Here is a 24985-nt window from a genome sequence, read left to right as displayed (position 1 = left end):
GACAGGAATAATCAGGGGGGACCTCGGGGGGGGGGGGGGGAATGGCAGGAGCTCCCCCTTTCCCCCCCGGCAGACACGAATCACGAAGGCGTTAAGGGGGTTGCGTTACGGAAAGCCGGCAGCCCACAGGCTGCCTGCCTGCGTGTGTGTGTGCGTGTGTGTGTGTGAAAGCGCGGGGGGGGTGGTGGGGGAGAGGCGCGCGCAGACCTCGATCGTAATCACAAAGCGGGGGGGGGGGGAGGGGGCGGGAACAGAGGCAGAGCCATGGCAGGAGCCCGAGCAGCATGCGAGGGAGCTGAGAGCGGGGGCTGTGGGTGCCCGTGAGGAGCCCCGGGCACCCCCGTGCTCCCTCTTCCCCTCGGGGAGGGCTCGGAGATGGTGCAGGAGGTGAGTACCCTCCCGCCTCACCGCCGGCCCACCCGCGCTCTCCCCCCACCACGCACAAGTGCATGAATGAATGAATTCCTAGCTGCTCCGCGCCGCGCTACGGTCCCTAATGGCTACCAGGTTAGTGCTGCTCTCCTGTTCCTTCTGCTGATGCCTCTCTTCCTCTCTCCTCGGGGGGGTGGGTGTGTGTGTGCGTACGTGCTGTCTGCGGCCTCTGTAAGCGTGTGCACGCGTGTGCGTGGATGCACGGATGCGTGTGGAAGACGGAGGCGAAGGGCTGCGTGTGCTGTGCTCAGCGCAGGTCCGCCGAGCAAATCTACCGCCTGAGACATACGCTTTCGAGGTAGATTAAATCTGGAGTCCATGTTGGTTGCTGCTGCTGCTCCTTTCTGTTTGGGGGACTTGAAAGCAGACAGCGTGACATCATGTTGCAGAGATGCTTCGTTTCTTTTCCCTTCCACCGGCTGATTCCTTTTTTCCTTATTCTCCCCCATGCACGCGCCCTGCCTCTCCTGCAGTGGAATTGCTAAAGCAGCCTTTTCGATTGTTTGAAACAACCGATGAGCAAATCTGATTGTTTTTGTTTTTTTTTTTCAGCTTTCGTTCCCCTCACCCCTCCTCCTTTTCCCTTTACGCTTACTGTCTCCCCCATCCCCCACCCCCGAAGGGGCACTTATTACTCTGTAACATCTGGGGATATGGAGAGAGGCAGAAGGAGGTTGAAGTTGGATGAACTGGCGATGCGTCACAGGAGGGCAGCTGGAGCTGCTGCAGAAATATGGTGTATTTGTTTGCCCATGTGCTCCCTTGCTCCTAAAAGGGCTCGGAGCATGCACACTGATGTCTTGGTTCTGCTTTGCATTCCTCTCTGTGTTTATATATTTGCAGTGATGGGGAGGGACAGAATTTGTTTTGGTCTGCTTTTTCAGGCTGTCCTCCAGAGTCTATACAGGTGGCTTTTTTTTTTTTTTTCTTTTGGGCAGGGGAGAGCAGTAGGAAACAAGGGCTTATTGCACTGTGTGTGTTTATAGGCAGAATCTGATGAATCCCCCTTCGCTAAAAAATTGCTTTTTCTTAGATTACTGGTGACTAGCATTGTTCTCTCCATCATGGAAATCACTGATTCGGTAAAGAGGATATGTTCCTGTTGCCTTGCTCCATTAAGTCACATGCATCTGCAGGAGAAATCCTTTTGAAGCTGGTAGATTTAGGATGGAGCTTGTGATTTTGGCTCAGTAGGATGGAAGAGAACTTCAAGCTGAATCTCAGAGAGATACTTCACATCAGTGCAATAATTTTGGATGCCCAACATTCTGCCAAGGGAAGCCCCCAACTGCTTGTGCCACTGAAAACCAGAAACCTGGATAAGGCAAGCGAGAATATGTCATGTGGGGGAACAAGCCCAAACGAGGTCCTCAGGACAAAGGACTCCGTGTGACTTTTGCACTGAGGGTGTCTGACTCTTCCCAGTATCGGCTGCAGCCCTTGACCCTCTCTATTTTTAACTTTCAGCTGGGCAGTGCTGCTGCGTGGTTAGAGCAAAGGGGAGAGATTACATGGAGGATATCAGGGTGAGGGGACACAAAATTGTTGCATCATTGTTTTCAGAACAGTAAAGGGATGAAACATGAAGGGGTGGGCAAAAGAAACTGATTTGATCCCAGCTTTGCAGATCGTAGCGTCTTCCATTAACTTACAAAAGCTGATGAGCAGCAGGAGTGAGTGGGAAGATGTAAAGCTCAAGCTTTGTCTTCTACTCCTGGCATATACAATATCCCTCTCCACCCCTGCTTTGTTGCTGATAAGATATGGTGTGAGGCTTCATTAGACGTTTAATCTGTGGTTTATAAAACCCCTGCCACAGGATTAGAATGTGTTCAGGTGGACGCTACCTATGCTGGGGATGAATTCCTGGGATGCTCATAGCCTTGCTGAAGATACAGCAGGAGATGGGCAGAAAGGAAGAGTGCTTGTGCTCTTCTTGAGGTAATCTAAAAGTTGTACCACACTTACGTCCTCATCCAAAAATGAGCGTGGATCTTATCGCTAGCTTTTTAGTTTTATATTGCATTTTTCTCATTCTCCCTTGAAACAAGACACGTGGATTGATGTATGACAGCGACATTGCATCTCCAAACCATTGAAAGATTTTGATGTTAGCTTGGAAATAACGAGGTTTAAAATAAGCATGCTTGGATTTATTTTAATTTTATTTTTTATTCTCTGAGCTGTCAAGTTTTCAAATCTTTCTTCACATCAGGGGTGGTTTAACGGTGTTCATTATTATATTTATTTTTTAAACAAAACTTGTGAGCTCTGTTCTGTCCCAAGTTGCGGGCTCCGAGATTTTGAAGACAGCAACAGGTATTGCAATGCTTGCTTTTAATTACAAGATCTGTTGGCATTATGGTGGGGAGGAGAGGAAACAAAGTCCTTATCTGTTCCTCTTTGGGAAATATAGCTGTAGACTGAGTGACCTGCAGGTGACCATGTTGGGGCTGTGTCTGAAACAGACATGCCGTTGACTTCTGAGGGATGTGAAATTCTTATTTTGCATTATTTCCCCTTTATTGCTTCCCAGATTTCATTGTATTTTCCATCATACTTTGTTCCATGTGGTTTGTCTTCCTTTGGAGCAAATGGAATTATATTAATTTGTGAGTGATGGAAGGGTTTAGTGTATGATTTATAATACATGTTGGTTCTCTGCAGATTAACGATCCTCTCTAAATTACTGGACAGTATTATTAAGATCTGTCTTGTTCTATTTCGAAAACATTTTCCAACTTTTTCTTGAGATTTTTGCAATAACTCCAAGTAGCAAGGGAGTGGTGGAGGGATTGTTTCGAACACAGCACTGTGGGAGTTTCTGTAAGATGTCAGACCGTTTGTCTATCAGAGTTGATAGTCTGTCTCTAGTGGTAACCAGTATCAGATGGTTCAGAGAAAGACAATGACATCGTTAATAATACATTTGACCAACCTTGCAGTGCTGTATATGGGCAGAAGGCGAATTCCCTCCTAATGCTTGCAGTGATTTGCTAATCCCCTGAAGCACAGTAATTGCATTAATTTAATGCTTTCTTTTTTGTCTTTTTTACGGGGAGATGCAATATAAGTATAGCATTTTGTTATTGCTTGTAGAGTAATGGCAGGCCCAGGGAATTGCTGGAGGATATATGGAGGTTTTCGTTCTTGGATTATCAATTTGAAGTGAGTGTAGGTTGGTGATGATCAAAAGTTGTTACCATCTGCTTGCTGTTTGGTAGACTGCATAATGAGTTTCTGAATCTCATCTTTTTCCACTGATGTCAGACTGTATCACAGAAAAGTATCTTTGTAGGCGTCTAATTAACCCCCTTACTAGCTGTTTCTGAGGAGAATTAACTCTTTTTGTACTACAGCCGGGCTTGAGGTGCCTTCTTGACCTTGTAGCTTTTTCTGCTCTTTTCAAGACTTCATCAGTAGAGTTCTCTTTTATGCTTGAGGATCTCCTTCGTTCTTGTTTAGGAAAGCATGTAAGCACAGGCTTGACTTTGTTTGCACAGCCCATAGACTTCAGACATAGAGTTAAATATGTGCTTAAGTTCTTTGCTGGTTTGGGGACATAGTGCTCAGCACTTTCCAGAACTAAGCCCAATATTTGCAATGCGGTCGGTAACCCCAGTTTTGGGCCTTGAAGAGCTTACTATTAGGTAGGTGCTATGGACCGCAGGGAGATGTGAGCATCTTCAGCTCATCTTTACTCTCGTAAAGCAAGTTCTTTTGAGAACTATGGTGGACTTGGAGGCTGCCGGTTAGCTTTCCAGATCAGGACTTACTTGAGGAAGTCCGAGGGGTTTAGAAATATACTGCAGGAAATGGTGTCGATGATCTGTTTCTGCTGTCTGAGAAGCTGGTGATCACAACGAAGGTAGGGGGAGCACTGTGTGCCTGAAGCTGCCACTTGTTCAGATGAGCTGCCCTTGTTGTTACAAACCCTTTGGTACTCTTCGTAACACAGTGATTACTTCTGGCTAAATTCTAATTCACATCCTGCAACTGGCAGATTCAAATAGATTTGGGGTGTGTCTTCTTAATCGGTATGTATTGCTCACTACCTGAGGGGAGAACAACAAGCTGCTATTGTACAGTGCAGCCACAGATGCTGCGACAGTGCTCTTCTGCAAGCTGTTGTGTCTGGAGGGTGGCTGCTGGCTATTTGGGCACACGTGATTTGGGAAAGAACCATTGCAGGGTGCTTGTCTGAAGCCCAGGGATGGCTGTGTTGTAGTGGCAGGCAGAGTGATTTATTTCAGAAGATCTGGTAGGATGGACAGACTTTCATGTCAATTCAGGACTGGTTGAATGTCATTCATGCAGAATTTATTTAACAGACTTGAACAAAGTCAGGTTTCTTGCTGAATATTCCATTAGAACCTTGCAAAGAGTCCTCAGGGTTCCTTTATAGCTGTAAGAATCCCACGCTTAGCTTGTGGAGTACAGACTGTAGCCTTTCCCAAAAGCTACTCCTGGCTGAAGTCTCTATTCACCGGCTGGTCCAAATCTTTACAGAAAATATGCTGTTGGAGGAGGAAGTTTGGCCTTTTTGTGTCTTGCCTTGTGTCCTTGCTTTGCGGAGCGTCCAGGATAGGGCGTGACCAGGTAGCTTGTTTGTGCATTGCCAAATGTTCATTCTTTTCCCACCACTTAAAGAAAAGCTCAGTTCTTCGCTATGCTGCTCCAGATATTGAGGCTTGTCCTGCATGTGACTGAACAGAGTTTGGCCTCTTCCTAGCCGTGTCATACTTGCTCGTGGTGTTTTTACTGCAGCTCTAATCATAAGACGAGGTGTTTCTCTTAGGCACAGTATGAACGTAAACCAAGAAGATGTACTCTGCCTTCTGTGCTTTCATATACCCCATGTAGAGGTTTCACCTAGGAGCAAGGGGCTGCTGCTTAGGTGGGCTTGTTTGTGTTCTGTCCCTGACTTAATCTGTTGCATTGGCTAAAGGCTACACTGCAGGGGTATGTGAGGCCCTGAATGCGCTCTGGTCAATTAGGTCTGGAAAGCATTATTTATTACTATTATTTTTTTTCAAAGTGGGTCAAGCCGTTTTGGCATTTCAGGCGTTGATTCCTGGTTCAATTGCAGGCCTTGGTCACTATGGCAACTGCAGAAAGCGTTCGTCATGGCTGTGCCTTGGGTTGGATTCAAACTTCAGGGACTGAGCAGGAGCAGCGAGAGTGTTGAGGGGCTCAGGGCAGGGGGAGGCGAGTGGGACGGAGCTGCAGGCTTGTGGGTTTTGTGCCCATCCTCGTTGTGGTAAAGACGAAAAGCTGAATTAACAGGCTCTTTGTGCTCTTCGTTGTGTGCACACTCCCGGAGTCCTTCATGTGAGAAATATTCTGCATTGCCCAGTCATCAGATAGTATGAGGTGGATTCAGACCTCCTGAGTTTGATCAGCTCTCTGCCACTGACTTAAGGGACAGCCTGAGAAGGTGCCCTTGAAGCTATCTTTTTTCCCCTATCTCTGCAAAGGTGGTAATCCATACATACCTGACACAAAATGTATGTGTGGATTTAGTTTTTTAAAGCATGCCAGCGATGCTAAGTGACTGGAAAACGAACATGGAGGCCAGAGTCTGCCTGAGGTTGTGCTTGGCAGAGCTGGCACCAAAACATATGGCTACGGTAGGGTGCACTGAGCCTGGACAAACGTATATATGCTAGCTTTAAGGTAGTTAGTGCTGATACTGCTCCTATGTAGCTGCGGCAGCGTGGGTTAGTCAGCCATGACTGAAAAACCCACCTGAGGAGCTTTGTCAGACCATGGGTGATTAGCTTGAATTGGCCTCCATAGCTGCACACTGCTTAGCTGTATCTGGGCTAGGTGTAAGCCAGTTTTGGAGCATGCCTGTGCTTAGAGTGGAGAAAGCTGAGAATGTATCTTCCATGCCTGTGTGTGAGTAAGTGTGTACTGGAGCTAGCATTAATGTATTTATTGCAGTCCACAAAAGGCAAAATTTGTCTCATTTCTCATTTCACTACAATTTGAGTAAAAGAGTACTGAAGTTTTTAGCAGGTTTTGTCTGAGTTTCACGTGCACATGGTGCAGCTGTACCCTGGTTTTGAACTGGTTATTTTGTGCTTTACTTTAGAAGCAGTAAAAACGCAGTGCTCCTTCGTAACTGTAACCTGAAAGCAAGCAGAACCTTGACTGAATTTGGCTTGGCCTTTATAGAGTTGCTTGAAGCTGAAACTCAAAGTGAAACTTGTGAGTATGAACTCGAACTGAAAATGAGAAGGAGGTTGTGCATGATAAACTCAGGTTTCGTAGAGCTGTAGAAGAAAAAGGAGTACGTCTGTTCAAACAAATGTAGTGCAGTGATACGTGACTCAGGAACATTGGCTTCAAATTCTTGCCTTGTATTTCTGGGGACCTCTCACATAAACCAGTTTACGTTGAGTCAAGCATGCTGGGGGCAAAATTTAGGAAATTTGGTGTAATGCCAGATCAGCAATAACACAGCATGAGCGATACAGCCTTAGAATTTAGAGTTCTTAACCATAGGAATGGCAATTCAAAACCATTTCCATCTCTGGAAGCATTGCTGATGAACTTCAAGTCTTAGTGCCATTTGCACAGCACCTTCTGCACGTACACATAGTTGCTGATTGCAATTGGTACGCTAGATGCAGTTATGCTGGTTTATTAAAAAAGTGTGTACATCTTGAGTTTAGCTGGGAGAATTAGCAGGAAGACAGAAAAGGTGAAATGCCCATTTTAACTGGATCAGCTGAAAGCCTGTGAAGAAACCTGATACTTTTCTACATTTCAATGAGATGAAAAAACCCTGATAATTTTACTTCATGATATACCGAAACTGTTGCAGGCAATGCTGCTGGGAGAATGGTCCAGATCATCTTTTGCTCAGTCTTTTGTTTTGTTTCAAATATGATTTGGAGGGATTAAAGCTTGAATATTGCTACAGTTGTGCTGTACGTGTAGTTAGTATTCAGTATTCCTGTGTCTTGACCAGGAAAAGGGAGGACATGGTATGCTGTTGGCGTATTTCACTGATGAGGTATGCCATTGTCGGCTGTGAACTGTGAAGAAACAAGCCGAGGGGGGGAATTACTCTGCTGGTCTTCACACTGGAGCTAACTTGGGGTTCAGGTGGCATTTGAACAAGCAGCTTTTTACAATTCTATATCTATATGATGCTCAGCCTAATAAGTAGAAATAGGTAACAGAGCGGAGTCTGTAATTTAATCCATCTTTCTTCCTATTTACAGAACATTTTCCAAACCCATTTTCTCTAGCCTGTTCATTATCTATATGAACTTTCACACTTTATATTCTTGAAAATATCTTCTAAGGGTTTTCTGTGAAGTGCCATGCTCCTGTTCTTGCCAATTGCAAGCTCGTGTGTACAGTGTGAAATTTGATTCTGTTAATGTTTGCATAAGCAACTTTGTTGCATGCTTTCTGCAAATTGTTTAGGGAAAGTGTCATCACTCCTGTGTTAACACAAGCAGTGAGCAAATAGAGGATAATTTATGAGACCAGTTCATCTAGTACTAAACCAAACCAAACTAAAACTGGTAACCACTGGAGGAGTGTATTAAATTATCTACCTCTATCTGCTAACTAATGTTTGTAAAATGTTTTTGGCATCTTCAGACGTAAGAGGTACATATGATTTTTATCTGAGAATTAATGAAACCTACAGCATGTATTCAACTTTTCTAGATTCTCAGAAAGGAAACGATCCATTGTAACTACCTCACTGTACATCCCATTGTGAGAAGCAAACTTTGGTTTGCTATATATAATTGGGCTTAAATTATAGCCCTTAAGACTTTGATTGCACTAGCTTCTTTAATTCAATCCCTTACAGTTTTAATTCTCTCATCCTTTTTTCTGTTGCCTGCTCTTCTGTCGCTCAGATGTGGCCTGCTCTCTAATGCTCAGAAGATAACAGGGTACCATAACAACTCAGCATGGCAGAGTTAGCACAAAGTTCATCCTTGGATCAGCCCAGGTTCCACCGTAACCTGCAGGCTGCCGAGTTGAACAATACCAGCTGGAAAGGCCTCAGAGATGATTGGGCCAGTCATAAATAGATTTGACTGCTGAAGGAAACAAGTTACGTAGGGAAAAATGGATGTAGCATGTGGTATTTTGAAGAGTCTGGCAGGAAGAAGAGGCATCAAAAGAGAAGGAACAGTGAGGAAATCTGAGTTTTCCTGTTCTGTATAAATATGTAACTGGCTTTCTGATTTGTGTGTTAGGGTATTTGCTGAAGATATCGGATGAGAAGTTCCATTCCCCTAAATGTTTCATAATTTCTGTGAAACTACTCTGAAAGGTCTTGCTTTTCCCTGTTATGAGATGGGATTATTTTTTTTTTTTTTTTAAGAATCATGAAAGCTTTTATATTGTAGCAAAACATTTTCATGCCCAACTCTAACTGGTGTGGGAAAGGATGATGTGATACAGGAAATCATGACTGCATTGTCTGTCATCATGACTCCCCTCCCAGTGCCCAATTGTTTTTTATGATCTTTAATGGAGTATTTTCTAAAAGATAGGATTCCATTTTTGTGTATCCTGTTGAGAATAATTACACCTGCTGAAATAAAAGAAGGGAGGGACAGAGTGGGACTATCGAGAACACACTGATGTCTCCCTCGTTCTCGAGCGCAAGTTTAAGTTTTCTAAGCTCAGATCATCATTTTAAACCCTCAGAGCCGACAGGAGAGAATGAGTTCATTCTCACAGGCATTCACCTGTGGTCAGATGAATTGAAGAGTGGGTGGAGGAAGACACTGGCAGGCCGTTGCAGTTCCCTCTGCCACCGGTAAATGATAACTGTCTACAGCCTAATTTTACTGGGGACGTAAGTCCTAAGTATGGCATTGGGTGCATCGCTTCAGGAAGCCAGATTTGTCCTCTATGCTAGCGGAGAAATCTGCGGGTAATGCTTCACCTCAAGGCACGCGTGCAGTTGCTTTCTGTTTGAGCTGAAGATTATTAACCCTGCTCTTCCTTTCTTTCTGCAGTACTGCCAGTAACTCAAACCGCAGCACGCCTGCCTGCTCCCCAATCCTGCGCAAACGCTCCCGGTCCCCGACACCGCAGGACTCCCAAGGAGACGCCATGGTGGAAAAAGGCTCAGACCACTCGTCAGACAAATCCCCTTCCACGCCGGAGCAGGGTGTACAGCGTAGCTGTTCCTCTCAGTCAGGCCGCAGCGGGGCCAAGAACTCCAAGGTGAGAAGCGAGCAAATGACTTTGGCCCAGATGTGCACGTGTCCCCAGTTCTAAACTCTCTCATGCGGTACACTGGCTTTGTCCTGTGCCTTTTTTCCTCTGGGTAACTTTCCTCCTTCTTCCCCCATCATACTTCTGAAAATTCTCCTAACTGGGAGCCGTTTGTGTAGGTCAGACTTCAGCACAACTCTGTCGTCCTTTCAGCGACCCGAGTCCACGAGTTGCTGACGGCTTATACTGCGGTTCCATAACGGCTGATCTAGGCTAATGTTTTTGCAGTCAAGGCCCTGTTTCCTTGGGAGGCTCTGTGGTTTTGAGAAAGACCTTGAAAATCAGCTGCTGCAATTACTTTTTATCATCTGGGCCATGAAGGGTCATGGAACAAATAAAGGTTCCTCTGTGCAGACAGCCTGTGAAGGGCCCATGCATTTCTCCAGTCCTGTCTAAGCCCTGTGTTGAGATGGGGATCAAGTTGCACAGAATCAGTTTGCCAATCCTCTGCACATTGCCTACCGTCGGTGCAGTGTTATGACTGTCTTGGCCAGGGTAGATGATATTTTCCCTAGAAAGGTATTGTGTCTTTTGACCATGTTAGAAACAACCTTGTATTTGCTGTACTGAGGAAGAGGGTTTCAGGTTTGGTGACTCGTGATTTTTCTGTGAGCAGTGGGACCTGGTGAAACACACACAAGGGCCTTGGGAGCCAAACATAACCTTTGATTATAACCCCAATGTCAATGGCGTATTATAAGATAGATAGCTGTCAGGAGCACTTGTCTTTTCTTTTTCCAGATTTTTGAAGTAAAGTATTTCAGCCTGAATAACTTCACGGTGTCACAGGCATAACTCTGATGGCTTGTGTGAAATGCGTTGTCAGGTCTTTGCCCAATTTATTGCTGGATTGTGTCATGCACACAAAAAGTCTTCATCTACTCCCCTTTGTGGTCACTGTCAGCAGAGGAAACAGGATTCACTGGCCCACATTCACTGGCCTGAACTAATCGCTTGCTACTAAGGGGGGAGTATGTGAATTCAAAAGAGGGGGCAAAAGGTTTTTTCAAGATGAATCATTTGAGACCTGTCAGTTCTGAGGTTGCCCTTGAGGTCAGGCTTGCTTCCTGCGCACACAGTGACCTACAAACACCGCGCCAGGGCGGCAGGACCGGATGACACCCTCATGCGTTATGGTGCCAGCAGTCTGTCCCCAAAAGAAAGCCAGGCAGATGGGAGGCAGGCAGGATGCGGGGCATGCTATGTTTATAGCCACACTGGGGGATGCTTTGTCAGGGAAACGGCGTCCTTGGTAAGGGGGAATTACAGAGATGAGTTTCGTTGCCCTGGCCCATAAAGTGCTGTGGTTTAAGGCCATGGGAGTGCAATTTTTACCAACACGATGACTACTAAAGCTTGACTTTTAATTCGTGGTGCACTTCACAAGGAAGCAGGGGGGATATAATGCTTTCTGTTGGGTTTGTGGGTTTTTCTTCTCTTGATTTGCGAGGTAATTTTTCTTCTTTTCATAATTTCTCTCTTTTCATTCCTGCATGCTTTCTCTCCGATTAAGTCACACAAGCGCCTCTCCAAAGTAAGCCTTCTTTTTTCTCTCCTGTCCCCCGCTGTAGAATTGTCTTATCACTCAGAAACCCTCCCCGTGGTACTGAGCGGTGACCCCAGTAAGGCATTCTCCTGGTGCGGCTGTGAGAATGTCAGCAAGAGCTCAGCCCGATGCCTGTAGCTGAGAAGCTGGTTTCACTTATATCACTGGGATCTCATTAATATTTGCTCACATGGTGTGAGAACTGGCCTGTTCATCACACCCCTTCAATTACTTCCAAGTAATTTTAGTCTTTGTTTTAAGGTTTGCTTTCCCTCTCCCTTGAAGTGAACTGCTGTCTGTGCCGGGGAGAAATCCGCTGGCTTTGGTAGGCTGAACAGTACTGTAATCCCTTCTCTTTCCTCTCTTCTTACTTTATGCCTTTCAGAAACAAGAGTTGATCTCCGTAACTTCTTGCCTGCTTTTTATGAGGAATAGTAGTTTTGTGGCCAGTGATCTCAGCTTACTGCCCTTGCACGCTTTCCTGTGTGATGTAAATATTAAAGATCAGTGATTTCAAATGAACCCAGCTTAAACCTGTTAGAACAGACCTGTCCCAAATGAATTGTGAGAATTCATGGGCTTGCTCTGAAAGGTAATAAGTGGAAGATCCCTCTGTGGGTGCTTGAATTGGAGATAAGCTCATTTGAGATTTGATCTCGCATCTCTACGCTACCCTCAGAAGAGTGTAAAAATCAGAAACACAGATGGGATGCTTATTGGACAAAGTGCCAGGCTGCTGGCATTTCCACGTGTATACAAGTAAAGTTAAAACCAGAATGGCTTGGATGGCTTCATAATCCACAAAACCAATGCCTTGGCCTTTCCCCAGCTGAAGCCATAGATGTAATTCTAGGCAAGTTCTTAGAGACTAGTGGAGTCTACAGTGCTGGCTTACTGTTTTTCCTTGGTCATAATGCCTCTCGTAGCCAGCCTGACCTTGCGTGATTGCTGGTGTCTGCTGGAAGCTTCTTTATGTCTTTTTTCAGACAGATTGTCTTGTGCTTGGTAACTGTAGCTTGGATAACTACAAAGGACTGTGGGACTAGTGTCTCAGGTGAGGTGTGAAAGAAGGTCTGTGGAAAAAGCAGATCTGGAGTAGTAGAGAGTCCTGAAAGGATTGCTGGTGAGTAGAGGTGTGTGGGTCAGGATAAGTCATGGCTAGGCTATGGTAGGCTGGAGGCACTTTGCCTAAGCTATGGAGAGGTTGGTTAGGAGAGAGACTGGTGGGAAGAGCATTGGTAGAGAGCGATGAACGCGTAAAAAGTACGCGTAGCGGTACTGTGATGTGCTTGCAGCCAGCCCCTTGCTTTTCTGAGAGGAAAAACCCAACAACTTTAAGACAATTAGAGAAACAAGAGGGAGGCGGACCTCAGATGAGTTCCAGTGCGAGGAAGCTGATGCACAGAGAGAAGGGGATCCTGGGCATGACCTCCACCAGCCTGCGTGACAGCCTCCTGCCCTGCTCACGCACGGTCTGTGCACAGGGTGAGCCTAAAGCACCGTGAAGGCTGAATCTCTTTTCTGTGCTTCACAAGGTGGCGCTCTCTGGTACAACTGAGGAATCTCAGGTGTAATAAGCCCCCTGATTCTCCCCACACAGGTGATGGTGGTATCTGTTCAAGATAGGAAGAGGTTAGGAACAAAGAACTTAAGGACAAAGATTTTAAAATCTCCTTTCTCAGTCTCTTCTCTCCCCACCCGTCTTCTACAAGAAGAATGGTCTGATTTTCCAACCTGTCTCGCTAATGAAATGAAACAGCTTGAGCCCATGAGTTTGATGCTGTGTTTATACAGTTGCTGACAGATCTGCTTGAAGTCCCTTGCCCTCTTTTGTCTGTTGTGTTAATTGTCGTGCTGCAGTGTTGCCATCAGAGGGAGCGCTTCACCGGGAGTTTTTAAGCACTGGACGACATCTGTAGGAAATTTTTCCTGGAGGTTGCTTTTCCATGCTGTCCACCGGTGTGGCATGGACCAAACCACCCATAGGTCTGCGTCAGCCTTAGGCTTTTACTGGCAAACACTGCTGCTTCTGTAACCGCTTTCTGAACTCAGCAAAAAGCCCTTTTTGCTCGCAGCCAGCAATGAAATACATATTTTTAACTCTTTTGCTCTTGCCCAAGGATAAAAGTGATTTCCTCTCCATTGCAAATCCTTCAGATTCTTCCCACTGTCTATAGCTAATAACGAATGCTGAGGATAAATATCAGGTTAGGGGAAAACGTGAATTTCGATGTAGGCCCTGGAGATTGTAGAACAGTTTAGGTGGGAAGGGATCTCAGAAGGTCTCTAGTCCAAGCCCCTGCTCAAAGCAGGGCTGATGTGGTTAGATCAGGTTGGTCTAAAGTCTTGGCCAGCCACATTTTGCAGACCTCCAAGACTGGAGATCCCACAGCCTTGTCGGGCCCCTGCTCCAGTGCTTAACCACTCTTGTTGTGAACAGGCTTTTTCCTTCGATCTGAACAGAATTTCCTTTACTGCAGCTTATGACTGTTGCACCTTGTCCTTTCAGTGTGCGATTATGAGAAGAGTTTGGCTGTGTCTTCTCATTTACCTCTCCCATCAGGTGGTATAATACCCCTTTAGATAGTAGGTCATGAAATTCTGGTCGTTTTGGGCTGGGGTGAGGGATTTGGGAATAAATTTCATCAATTTCTTTGAGTTACTTGGCCATGGGCATTTAGAAGCCAGGTGACTAGCTTAGGTTTTGGAAGTACACAGGTCAGGAGAAAGGTCTCTGGAATCCGTTCTGAGCTCTCCCCTCACCCTGGTTCTGTGCCTCTGTTTCCCCAGTTGTAAAATGGACTTAAGGATACTTCTAGAGCAATATGGCATGACATTCACTTGGCAAAAGGTTTCCATTCCCCTGGAAGCAACGGTGTGTAGGATTGTGTTGTGATCCTGCTCCCAATAATGCTGAAAGGTGGAAACTTCTGTTGGCATCAAATTAGCAGCCTGAAATTCCTATGCGTGATCCACTGCTTCCCATCTGCACTGTAACGCTGTAATCTTCCATAGCAGTGTATGCAAATATGAGATCATTAACCCATGAAGATTTAGAGGCAACACTGTATTAATTAAAGGCTTAGAGAAAACACCCAATTTTTCGCCTTCCTCAAGTTCTCCTGAGTTCTTCCTGGTTACAGCCACCATGTAACTATGATCTCTGGTATCAGCTGCTCCTACAGCATCGTCTCTGCAAATCAGTTACATCTTTTCCACTTCTGTGTGCAACTCCATTCCTTTGTTACTTACTTATTTTCTCTTTTCAGTTCTAATGCTTATGGTTTCTTTTTCCAGTATGACAGACTTAACCTGCTCAAAGTAAGAATATGTTTTTCCTTTTTCTTTCTTTTTCCCCTCCATTATACTGTCTCTTGATTTTCACGGTTCAAATCCCCCTATATTCTGACTCTCAGTGAATTAAAAAAAAAAAAAGGTAAATAAAATTGAAGAGAGATTTAAGGACTCAGATAGTCTCCCTTCTCTTTGGACTTCCTGTAGTTCGTTCTGCCTGCAAAACAGTGGTCAGGGGAAGGAATCTCCTCATGTTTAGAACACTTGGTGGAGGCAAAAGATGAGGCTTGGATGTCAGTATAATTGTGCGGAAGAGCTTAAGAAAGGAGGAGCTGGAGAGCTTCTTTATAGAGGAGCCACAGTTTGGGGATATTCAAATGTGAGGGCGAAGAAAGAGTTACTGCGGTTAATGCAGAAGAGGGGAATGAAATCCTGTTGCAGTGTGCTGACACCACAACACGTGCACCCTGATTTAGAAGACACAGTGACAGCAGTGTCTCTGTTTTGTCTATGCCAATTATAGTTTGATTATGAATTTTTTTCCCCAGAAATTTCTGAGTTATGCCTTTTGCTCATTAAGGCAGACAGATGGCAAAACAAACCTGCAGGAAAATCGCTCCATCTTAGACCCTGTGCTCCTGAGGACGAGGTGATGTGTACATGGTTTAAGATTAATTCCCCTGATTTTTTTTTTTAGTATAGGCTGAATTGCAAAAGACCTTCTTCCATGTCCTACTTGCAGAAAAGGATGACTTCAACCAGACCCTTTATGAATGGAGGGTATGGCCAAGTATGGAAAAGCGTAGGAAGTAAGAGGAAATTCCTCTGGTTAGTTGATGAGCCATACTGTGTATTCAGTTCTTCAGTTCATACCCTTTCCCCAGGATTTGGGGAAAGGCCTTAGGGGCATTCACTTTTTAACGTCAAACTTTTGTATTTTGGCCTGTGACATAAACTATGTTACTGTGGGGTTTTTCATTAGAGATCAGGGCAGTGAAACAGGCAGAAATGCCCAAGGTTGCAAGGGATCCTTTGGAAATGTTGGCTCTGTCAATGAGATCCAGATGCCAGCGAGGTTGTTTGCTGGAGTGGCATATAAGGCAGCATAGGAAACTGAAAGCAGGGAGGTCTAGGGAAAGCACAGTGTAAGCAACCCCATGTCTTTATAGAAATCGCTGGTCCAATCTGATCTCATTAACCCTTTGCGCTTACTTTCCTATGGTAAACATCCTGTACGTCACTGGTCCTGTTGTGGACTATCCCAGTGCAGGTGTGCCTCTGTGAATATGAACTTAACTCTCTGAGTGAAACTTCCACAGGCTCTGTAACAAGTCGGAGGCCAGGATGTTTTCTTTCATATTCCAGACTGAGTATAAAGCTGTGAAAAATACTCCCAGTCCAAGGTCAGAAGCAAGATGACTTCAAAGAAAGAAATGCAGTGAAATACTGCTTCTGCCCTTGTCTATTAGACTCAGCTCCCCCAGGTGTAATGTAGACATGCCATCGCTCGTTGGGAGAGGGGGACGGGCACAGCTGTGTGGCTGCTGGCACACAATGTGCCAGCAATATGCACTGTAGCTGACCACCGTTAGTGGTGAAAGGCTACAGTGCCCCCAAGCTTCATTGCCCTGAGGTAAATCCACCCTCAAAAGGGGGATGCCTATACTTTCTGTCAGTTCTGCTCAGTGTCCTGACATTGGAAAGCCAGCCTGACTGGAGTGGGAGTGTGAAGCTTATTTCTTCCTCCCTCTGTGCAGATAAATCTCACCTCCATCTGAAAATTGCCAAGTGCGACTTTCCAAGCTGAGCTAGCTTTTTCATATGCTCCAGTGTGACATGTGGCCTGTCCTCTCAAACCATCTGAAATGCCATGATAAGGACAAAAAAAATCACATGTGCAGATGATGCAAAACACTGTGCACTGAAATTCTGGGAAAAAAAAAATCCCCAGCCTTTTTGTTTGTTTGTTTTTTGTTTTGCTTAGCTTTTCTAGTCATTTTCTTCAGCAGTTTTCCTGGCTCTGTATGACTCTCCCTTTAAAATTTAAAATACTATTGAAAGTGTTGCCTGATGGCTTTTGTGAGTAAAATTGCGTCCCTGCCTTCTGGTAGTTCTTTGAGGGCTTATTTGCACAGGGTCCGTTCAACGCAATGTGATTTTTGCAACCTAGCCTGCAGACGTGGAAGAATGAAGCCTCTAAAAGAAATGGCTGGCAATGATTATGATTAGCTCTTCTGTTGCTAGTGGGCGCTGCTGTTCTGCAAAAATGATTACAGCATGCGTGTGCGAGTTTGTGTGTGTGTGCGTGCATGTGGACATGCACACATTAGCCTGAATTGTTTCCTATTATGGACTCGTGCTTCTGGATTTGTCCTTTGTTCCTGTAACTGGAAATAACTGTCTTAGACCACACTGTGAAATCCATTGAAATCTTCCGTTTAATCCCCCTTTCACTTGACTAATTATACAAACCAGATTGGACCTAGTTTCTCTGTCCATCTTTCTTTTTGATCCTAAGATCTCTGTGCTAACTAATGCTTCTCTTTTATTTTGTCCTTACAGAAAAGCCAGAGTTGGTATAATGTAAGTACTCCAGTTTCTCTTGTCCCTGGGTGAATATGGGCTGGGTGCCTGGGTGGGGGGGAAGGTGCAAAGGGGCTTTGCAGTGGCACTGGGGCATACTGACCATTTCCAAAAAGAGGAGGTAGAAATGGCTCAGAACTGGCAAAGGAGGACTGACATCGTGAGGGAGGGGATGCTAGAGAGAGAGAAAGCAAAAGCTTTGTCTTTTCAGTCACTCTTCTGATGATCTCCACATCCTGTACCTTCCCGTTTCCCAGCAGAGCTGGTCTCGTTGTGGTGACAAACAGAGCTGCTGCTGCGCAAACCCTTTGCATCTCTCAGGGTGGTGCGGGGCGAGAGAGGAATTATTTTCTTTTGACCTCACAGAAACACAATCATCCTTTGCTTCTGCCTTGATCTTATTTTTGTTCTGCAAGCACGAGTGGCAGCGTTTTCGGTACAAAGCTACTGGTGTGCAAATTTCCGCAGTCGGTGTCACTTTTGCACGGTTGAACCCCCACCCCTTGAGCGCTCTGAAGTAGATACCAGCAGTACCATGATTTTGTAGGCAAATGCAGCAGCCATTCCATGTTCAGCAACAGTTCCTACCTTCTTGCAGCCTAAGACATTAGAACCAGTGATTTTGGCCGATACAGTGTGGTCAGATTTGACAGAGGCATGAGAGGCAGATTTATTTACTTGCTGTATATAATCAGCACCAGGAGAGTAGCAAGGATGGGGAAAGACGTGATCTCGGAAGCAGAGGGAAGCATAGAGGCAATGACATTAAGAATGAAGTACAAACCACGGCAGGCCAAACTGGTGGAGAACTGGCAGATAAAGGAACGTGGAGTGAAGCAGTTTGGGCAGATGTATAGGCCCAACCAGGCTGCTGTAAAAATGTGGATCTGTGGCCATGGCTAAAGGTGACTTTTGCTGTCACGCAAGAGCTGCTTCTGACTGTAGCTGCTGAGATCCATACCCTGCTGCATGATGCTTTGCTGTGGTCTGCTTCTGTGGGTCTCCTGTGTTTTCATGTCCTCTCTATCTTATCTTTCTGCTCTCTTGTTTTTCCTCCATATATTTTCAGCATGAGAGACAGTACATCCGGAGAGTAAGCACTGGCTGCATTTTTTTGTGGTTTCCCCCCCCAACTATTTTCCTTTAGAAAACGAAACAAAACCAAACCAAACCATATTCTAGTTAGTAGAGACATTCTGGCCAGATAAAAGCAGCAGTGTGGAAATACAGATGGGCCATAAACTCCAGGAAGGCAGTCAATCCTGCTTGGCAGTATTATTACCATTCAAAATTTGCTAATGCATCTCCTTGATATAGTTTCCCTTCTTTGCCAACTACTTCCAGGCAGGATTTTTCTGGCATTTGGACCATTCTGATTATTCTGTTCCTTTCCCAATGAGAGCAGCTCTAGAAATGAATTTATGGAGGCTACCCGTTCACGAAGCCGTACAATTTCCTTTACTCACTTTCCCCCACTTTCATTTTACATAAATTTCACTATGCTCGGAGCAAACACCCTCCACATTGTTCTTTGTGCCAGTTCAGCAGCCGTGGGTGCCAGGCACTGTACAAACACAAACCAAAAATACAGTCCTTGCCTCAAAGAGCACACGGTCCTCAAAGATCCCCAGAGCATCAGTGGTCAGAATGCCAGTTTTCTAACATGGCTTCAGTTTTTGCTGCTTTTAACTGGTCTTTTTGTCCTTGTAGCACTGTATCCCTCTTTGCCAGTTGGAACCCTTCCTTTTCCCTTTCCTGGATTCCTTTTTCTCTACTTTTTCCTTAAGATGCTACCAACTTGTCTTGCCTTGTGTGCTCTCCTTTCGATCCTACCAGTGCTTTTTGGGATTGACATCCCTACCAGATTAAGAAGTGGGAGAAAAGGGGTGAACCAAGGTCATGGATTGCTTTGTCAGACCTGCCCTTTCTTGGTCTTGGTGTGCTTTCTCCACTTTGCTTTCCAGAGGACAAATGCAAACTGGTCCAGGTGCACTATGAGATTTAGAAAAGAACACCAGTTTGAGAATATATTTATTCAACCTTATGGGGTTTGCTTTGTGTTCATGTCCTCGTGGTGGAAGACCAGACCATCAGTGGGCTGGTTGAGTTCACTAGCAGTCCCTGAGATGTTTCTCATGCCTTTACTGAGGAACCGCAGATATGGAGACTCTGGTTTAGAAGAACTGTTATTCTTACGGAGTAAAACTCAGTTTGTTGGTCAGCTGTGGTTTAGGACCCACCCATCTATGCTTAGCCATCAGGATGCAGTTGCGTGTGTCTGCTTTGGACTTAACGTGTCTGCGTGTTGAATTATTGTTAATTGATTTATTATTTTTAAAATAATTTAAAAAATGTTAAAAAAAAAAGACCTCAAAACCAAACTGTCTCCGTAATTTTGTTTATTGAAACAGAGATGTGACTTACTCTGTAGACCTGATGTGCTCAGAGAGGTGGGAAATTGGTGTTTTGCTTCCCTGATGACATGAAGCAGGAGGTCGCACTGGCTGTGGGAGTGGCAGGAACTCCACAAGTTGGTAGAAGAAATTTGTCACCCAGCAGACGTCATCAAAATTAGAGACAAACCAGAGATATTTTGCTGCCAAGGGTAGAAGCTATCTCCTTTGTTCTTTTCCTTCTCTCTGGGCTTTGGGTGAAGGGCCCTGTTTCTGAGCATGGAGGAGCTCTCAGTTTTTGTGTTGTGAAGTCAGTATACAGCTGGGGCACTGAGCCTAGCAAGCCTGCCATGTTTTTTTTCTGCCTACTTTTCTCTCAGTTGGACTGTCAATCCTTCTACTTCCCTGACTGTTCCTAAATTAGGGTGTATGTCTCCAATTTTCTGCAGCATTTCTAGCTGCTACTCTATAGCAAGGCTTGCTTCTGTAAATTGCCTCCTGTAGTCCCTGTGCTGGTAAACACCAGGCATTAGGAGAATCTACAGAGCATACTCCCAGAAAAGAGAATAAGATGATCTTGAAAAGTTAGAGCAAACACAGTTGACACCAGGGAAGAGGTGAGATTTATATCTGTCCATGAGGTTTTCATTTTACTCTTTAGATCCCAAGGTCTGCCCTACTCTCTTACTCCTTTCCTTTGTGTTTATCTATGCACGTTCCTTTCACCTGCCTTCTCTTTTGCAACCATGCTTGAATTTTTTTCTTCCCATAGTTTCTCCCTATAACTGACCTGAACCACCCCCTCTCCACCTATGTGTAGCATAGCCCCAGAGTGGTTAGTGGGGGGAAAAAAAATTACAGTGAAAAGACACTAATTGTCTCTTTCAGGTGTTCTGAAATACTGCTAGAAACATTTGCTCTCGTAGTAAGTCTGGAAAGATCAACAGGAGCGCAATGCTACCCACTTGTCTTTGGAGAGCAAAGTCTGCACTGAGGATTGCACAGAGTGGAACAGGAGCCCTGCACCTGCAGTTCTGCAAACAAATGCTGTGCACACAGGGCTAATTTCAGCTTGGCTTACCAGAGGTGAAAGTCTCAAAAATAAATCCAGTCAAATGCAAATAGGTAGCCACGTAAAGGAGAGAGCCTTAGGTTTTCCTTTGGGAAAACTGTGGCAAAAGCCTGTGCAGTAGGAGTTAGGAGGTGGTTGAGAATGGCCTTTCTTTGTAGAGACCTTTGAGCAGTGCTTGCAGCTTCTTAAGAACAATGTCAAGTGATCACAAGACTAAATACCCTAAGAAATGAGCCTTTGCTGGTCTTGGTGTGCTGTCTTTTTTTTCTTGCAGCACTCTCTTGGAGACCTCATAGATGCCAGAGTGGCGGGGGAAACTCAGCTGTTGGAAAGCGTAAAGTGTTCCCTATAGAAACAAAGAGAGAGAAATCATGCATCATTTTAGGGAAAACATCAGAAATAGCTTTCCGATGGGTGGCAGCCTGAGTCTGACTCAGCAACAGCAATCATGTAAACGGGCTTTATTGCAAAAATCCAGGCCTGATGATGAGTTAGCAAGGTGTTGAACAAACAGCCTTTTTCTCTGTAAATCAGTGTAATCATCTTTTAAGTTGCAGTAACCATTTTGTCAAACTATTTCTGGAGCAACGTTAACTCATTGTCTTTCAGGTATTTTTCATCCCTTCAGACTTTCCATGATTTTAGGTATACGGATTGCCAGGGCTGGCACAGTTACTGTGGTGCAGAGGCGCTAAATTAGAAGCGAGCTTTCGGTGCAAGCTCATGTGATGATGAACTCAAATCCACTTTCCACCCCAAATGGCCAGTGATTACTCTGAAGCTTCTTCTGCTATTCATTCACTTTTAAAAGGGAAAAAAAAAGAAAGGAAAAATACCCAGGACCAGACTGGGTTTGGAAGAAGTGCTGCGTGACAGGTGGCCAGTTTCTTTGCTGGCATAAATCAGCAGAGCAGTCAGGCTGTCAGTGGGGTCTAAACTCTCCCACACAAGCAGGGAATGTGTTCTGTTCTTTTCCAGTAGTTTTCCTGTTCTGTCCAGAAGCAATGTAAATCTTCCCTGAAGAGTTAAGAGCAATTCCATCAGTCATGCAAATCGGATAGGATTTTCCTTCCCCCTTTTCTCTCTGCCTCTTGCCTTCTCTCCTCCTTACCTGTTTTCTGTGACATGTGCTGTACAGGACTATACCTTTCTTGGTTCTTCTGTTGTCAGACTTCCCTGTCCTGTCCCCCAGCAACAGTTGCTTTGAATTTCCTGTTGGAGGATTTGTTTGTGTATTAACAGGGAGATCTTACCATGGGGGGAGTCACCCTTTTCCTCCCCATTTTCCCCCACCGAGCCTCTTCTCTCCACCCTTCGCAGTGCCATCCTGTCCTGTCTCTCTCTGTTTGCGGTAGAGTTAATGTTTGCTGTCTCCACCTCCACGTTAGCTCTTCTGATCACTTGTGCCATTCATGTCTGCAAAGGGAGGTGGGTGGGTATGTAGACAGAAGCATCTTGGTGGGTTGTTTTGGTTTTTTTTTTTTTTGGAAATAATCCCATAAGCAGTTTCCAGCGAAGAGGGCCATTCAGTAAAGCAATGCAGGTACCTCGCAGCTGTCTGTAATCCTAATTCTTTGTCCTTCCCAGGCTATAGAAGTTTTGTTTATTGTTCCCTCACCTTGGGGTGGCAGATGGATGTACTGCTTCCTTCTGACAGGGCTAAACGGAGAGAGACCTGTGTGCTGTCTGGCACCAGTAATGCTTTTGTGGTGCATCTGAGCAGACAGAGCGCTTGTCAGTTCTTCCTGTCAGTGAGCAAGCTGCAGTCACTGGCTCTGGAATGAAACAGTGGCTTTGCAGAGGCTTTGTTGGTTGCTTGGTTGGGGTTATTTTGGTTTTGGTTTTTTGAGATCTGTGTGCCCGGTTTGTTAGGAAGAATGAGGATTTTACTTCAGTGTACTTGTTTCCACAGACTCAGCTTCATGGCTGAGCAGCACTGGTGTCGTGGTGTGAATGTTTACCTGTGCATTTCTACACTTGAGCAGAGAGATGGAGAGGCTGGGGACTAAGGGCAGAGCAATACAGGGAGTTCCAGCGCTCTGGGCAATCTTCCTGGGACCTGCAGGGAGTTCATTTGCTGGAGCCTGAAGGAAGCCCTTGCCCTTCATTGCCAAAATGACCTGACTGATGAATGAAACCTAGAAAGACATGCTTTTTGGCAGGGCTCAGAGGTATGTAGAGGAGTAGTGGAGCCCTTAAGATTTCTAACTATGTGGGTCTCACATGGCTGATTTCTCATAGCTATATGCTTTAGACTGGTCTCTCCTTACGCCCCTCTCGCCTCCCCCAGCATGCTCTGTCCAGCAACTTTCCATTACAGGAAACATCTGCTGGGAGGCAGGGCTGAGCCTGGGTTACTGCAGGGCATTGGCCGGCGGAATTACCCAGCTACAGTAACTTAAAGCATGTGCGAGTCATTTTGGTATCTTCCCCACCCGCTCCTTCCAGGAGAAACGTTAGCAAAGACTGAAGCTGCCTTTCAGAGCAGAGAGGCAGCAGAGCGCAGAGCCTGAGGCAGGCACTGAAGGAATAAGAACAACTGCTTTTCTGGTTTCAAAGGGGAGAAAAAAAAAAAAAGCAGCTGAAGTCTCTGAGCTGTTTACCATCCTGTTCAGTCCTGGAAACCGCAGCTAGATCTGTGAATTACAGCTGGTCCGGTGGGGTCCTGTCGGTCGGAGCTATTTCACTTGCTGTCTTTGGCAGTCCTGGGCATCAGGCCTCAGTCGGGACTTGCAGATGCCTTGCACAGACCTGCCTGGGACTGCTCAGGCTGTCGGCACTTTTGCAGTGCTTCTTTAAGGGATGTCCACGACAAGAAGCTGGTGAGACCGGAGCAGAAGAGCACAAAGGTTGCCAGCCAGCACACTTACCCTAATGAGCCACTTTGAAAAAGTCCTCTGGAGGGCAAATCCTCTCTCCGATCTACAGAGACTGCTAGGGCAGACAACCTGAATGTAAGCAGGAAAGTAGGGGAAGGTACGTAAACTTCTGCCAAGCTGCTGTATCTCTTTTGACTTTGAATCTAAACAAGAAGCGGTGACAGCAGGAACAGGAAAAGCGGAGTTTGACTGAGAACACGGGGAGCTGTGCAAGTGTTGAGGGAACGCTATGGATTCCTTGCTGGAGTGTGGGGCGCTCTGGGATCTTGTGCTGGATCAAGAACTGCCATGTCTGCTGTGGGACCTGGAGGAGCTTGTCGACTTATCGCAAGAAAATGTCAGCTGTGGATCAGATGAAATTCCAGCTGTGAGTGTCTCTAAACTGAACTGTGTGTTACTCTAACAGAAGCTCTGGTGCTAAGCAGAAGTGTCTGTTCTAGTACAGGTTTTAGACAGATCAGAACATCCCTTACTGTGGGGAATGGAAGGGAGCACCCCTCCACATGGAAACTCTACTGTTAAGTTGGGTTGCTATAATACATTGAACCCAAAGCTCAGAGCTGATTATAATCTCTGTTCCCCCTCCTTTCCCATCCTGTCTGCTTGTCCCAGGATATCTTGGGCTTGGGCTCTTGCTGTAGCCCATCTCTGACCAAGATCTTTTCCAGATGTTCAGGCTAGAAGTTTGGTAAGTAAAATTTGTATTTCTGTCATCTGCTGGTTAGGAGATTTTATTCAGAAGTAAGATACTTTCCTTTGGGCCCACAGGACTGGAGCAAATATCTGAAGTGCTGAGCTGATGTCAAAAAATACTGTTTCTAGTTAATTGAATTGGTGTGAGGAAGAGGGAATGCTTTTGAAGGATGGGGGTTTTTCTGTGTTTCCTTCTTGGATTTGAGAGCACTTGCCAAGGCTCTCAAAGGCTAATGCTAAATAAACTTCATACTCCTCCCACCCCTGCAACCCCACCAACACCATTCTCAAACAGGAGCTACCTTCTGTAATCGCTTTGATTTTTGGGGCCCTTGCTAGGAGGCTCTGGGGTGTGCCCACCTTTCTGCTTTGGGAGATTTGTATTGTGCAGCTGGAAGAGATAGGAGAGGGCTGTTGAGAGGAATTGGAGATAGGGAAGAGGTGGTATTCCAAGTTGCTTTGCCTTCCCTACATTTGTGGGAGAAAGAACATGATAGATTTGATGGGAGATGCGGGCCTCCTGAATTTGTACCTGCCTCTATTTTGGTCAGCTATGCCTTCAAAAGATGTTCTGGCTATTGGAAGCAGCTGTCAGCATGGGCATGGTGTGTGGGAGGTGGTCTTAACACTGACAGAGTCACGTTATAGTTTAGTAAACATGAGAGAGAAGCCAGCTCCTGGTCTCCCTCTAGCCAACAGCACTGTTTTCTCTGAGGCCTTCCACGAGGCCAGGTGTCTGCAGAATAAGTGCAAAACATGGCTGAGTCCCTGCGAGAGCCTCCTCTGAGGCCCACAAAAGTGTTCTCACTGTACCAGCGGGCAGTTG

General features: G+C 45.5%; 1 protein-coding gene across 19 annotated transcripts in view; it reads left to right on the top strand.

Moving 5' to 3' along the window:
- GRAMD1B (GRAM domain containing 1B) overlaps positions 1-24985 on the top strand; it is a 142461-nt gene that overhangs the window by 94492 nt on the left and 22984 nt on the right. For 9 of the 19 annotated variants that reach the window (XM_052786443.1, XM_052786436.1, XM_052786435.1 and 6 more), the window contains 5 exons: positions 9438-9648; positions 11213-11233; positions 14543-14566; positions 17102-17122; positions 18192-18215. In XM_052786443.1, the coding sequence (XP_052642403.1) occupies positions 9438-9648; positions 11213-11233; positions 14543-14566; positions 17102-17122; positions 18192-18215 (301 nt within the window). The other 10 variants (XM_052786437.1, XM_052786438.1, XM_052786440.1 and 7 more) reach the window with 8 other exon arrangements.

The sequence above is a fragment of the Harpia harpyja genome, chromosome 4 (assembly GCF_026419915.1).
Source record: "Harpia harpyja isolate bHarHar1 chromosome 4, bHarHar1 primary haplotype, whole genome shotgun sequence".
Lineage (NCBI taxonomy): Eukaryota > Metazoa > Chordata > Aves > Accipitriformes > Accipitridae > Harpia > Harpia harpyja.
This window is presented reverse-complemented; position numbering and strand designations above follow the sequence as displayed.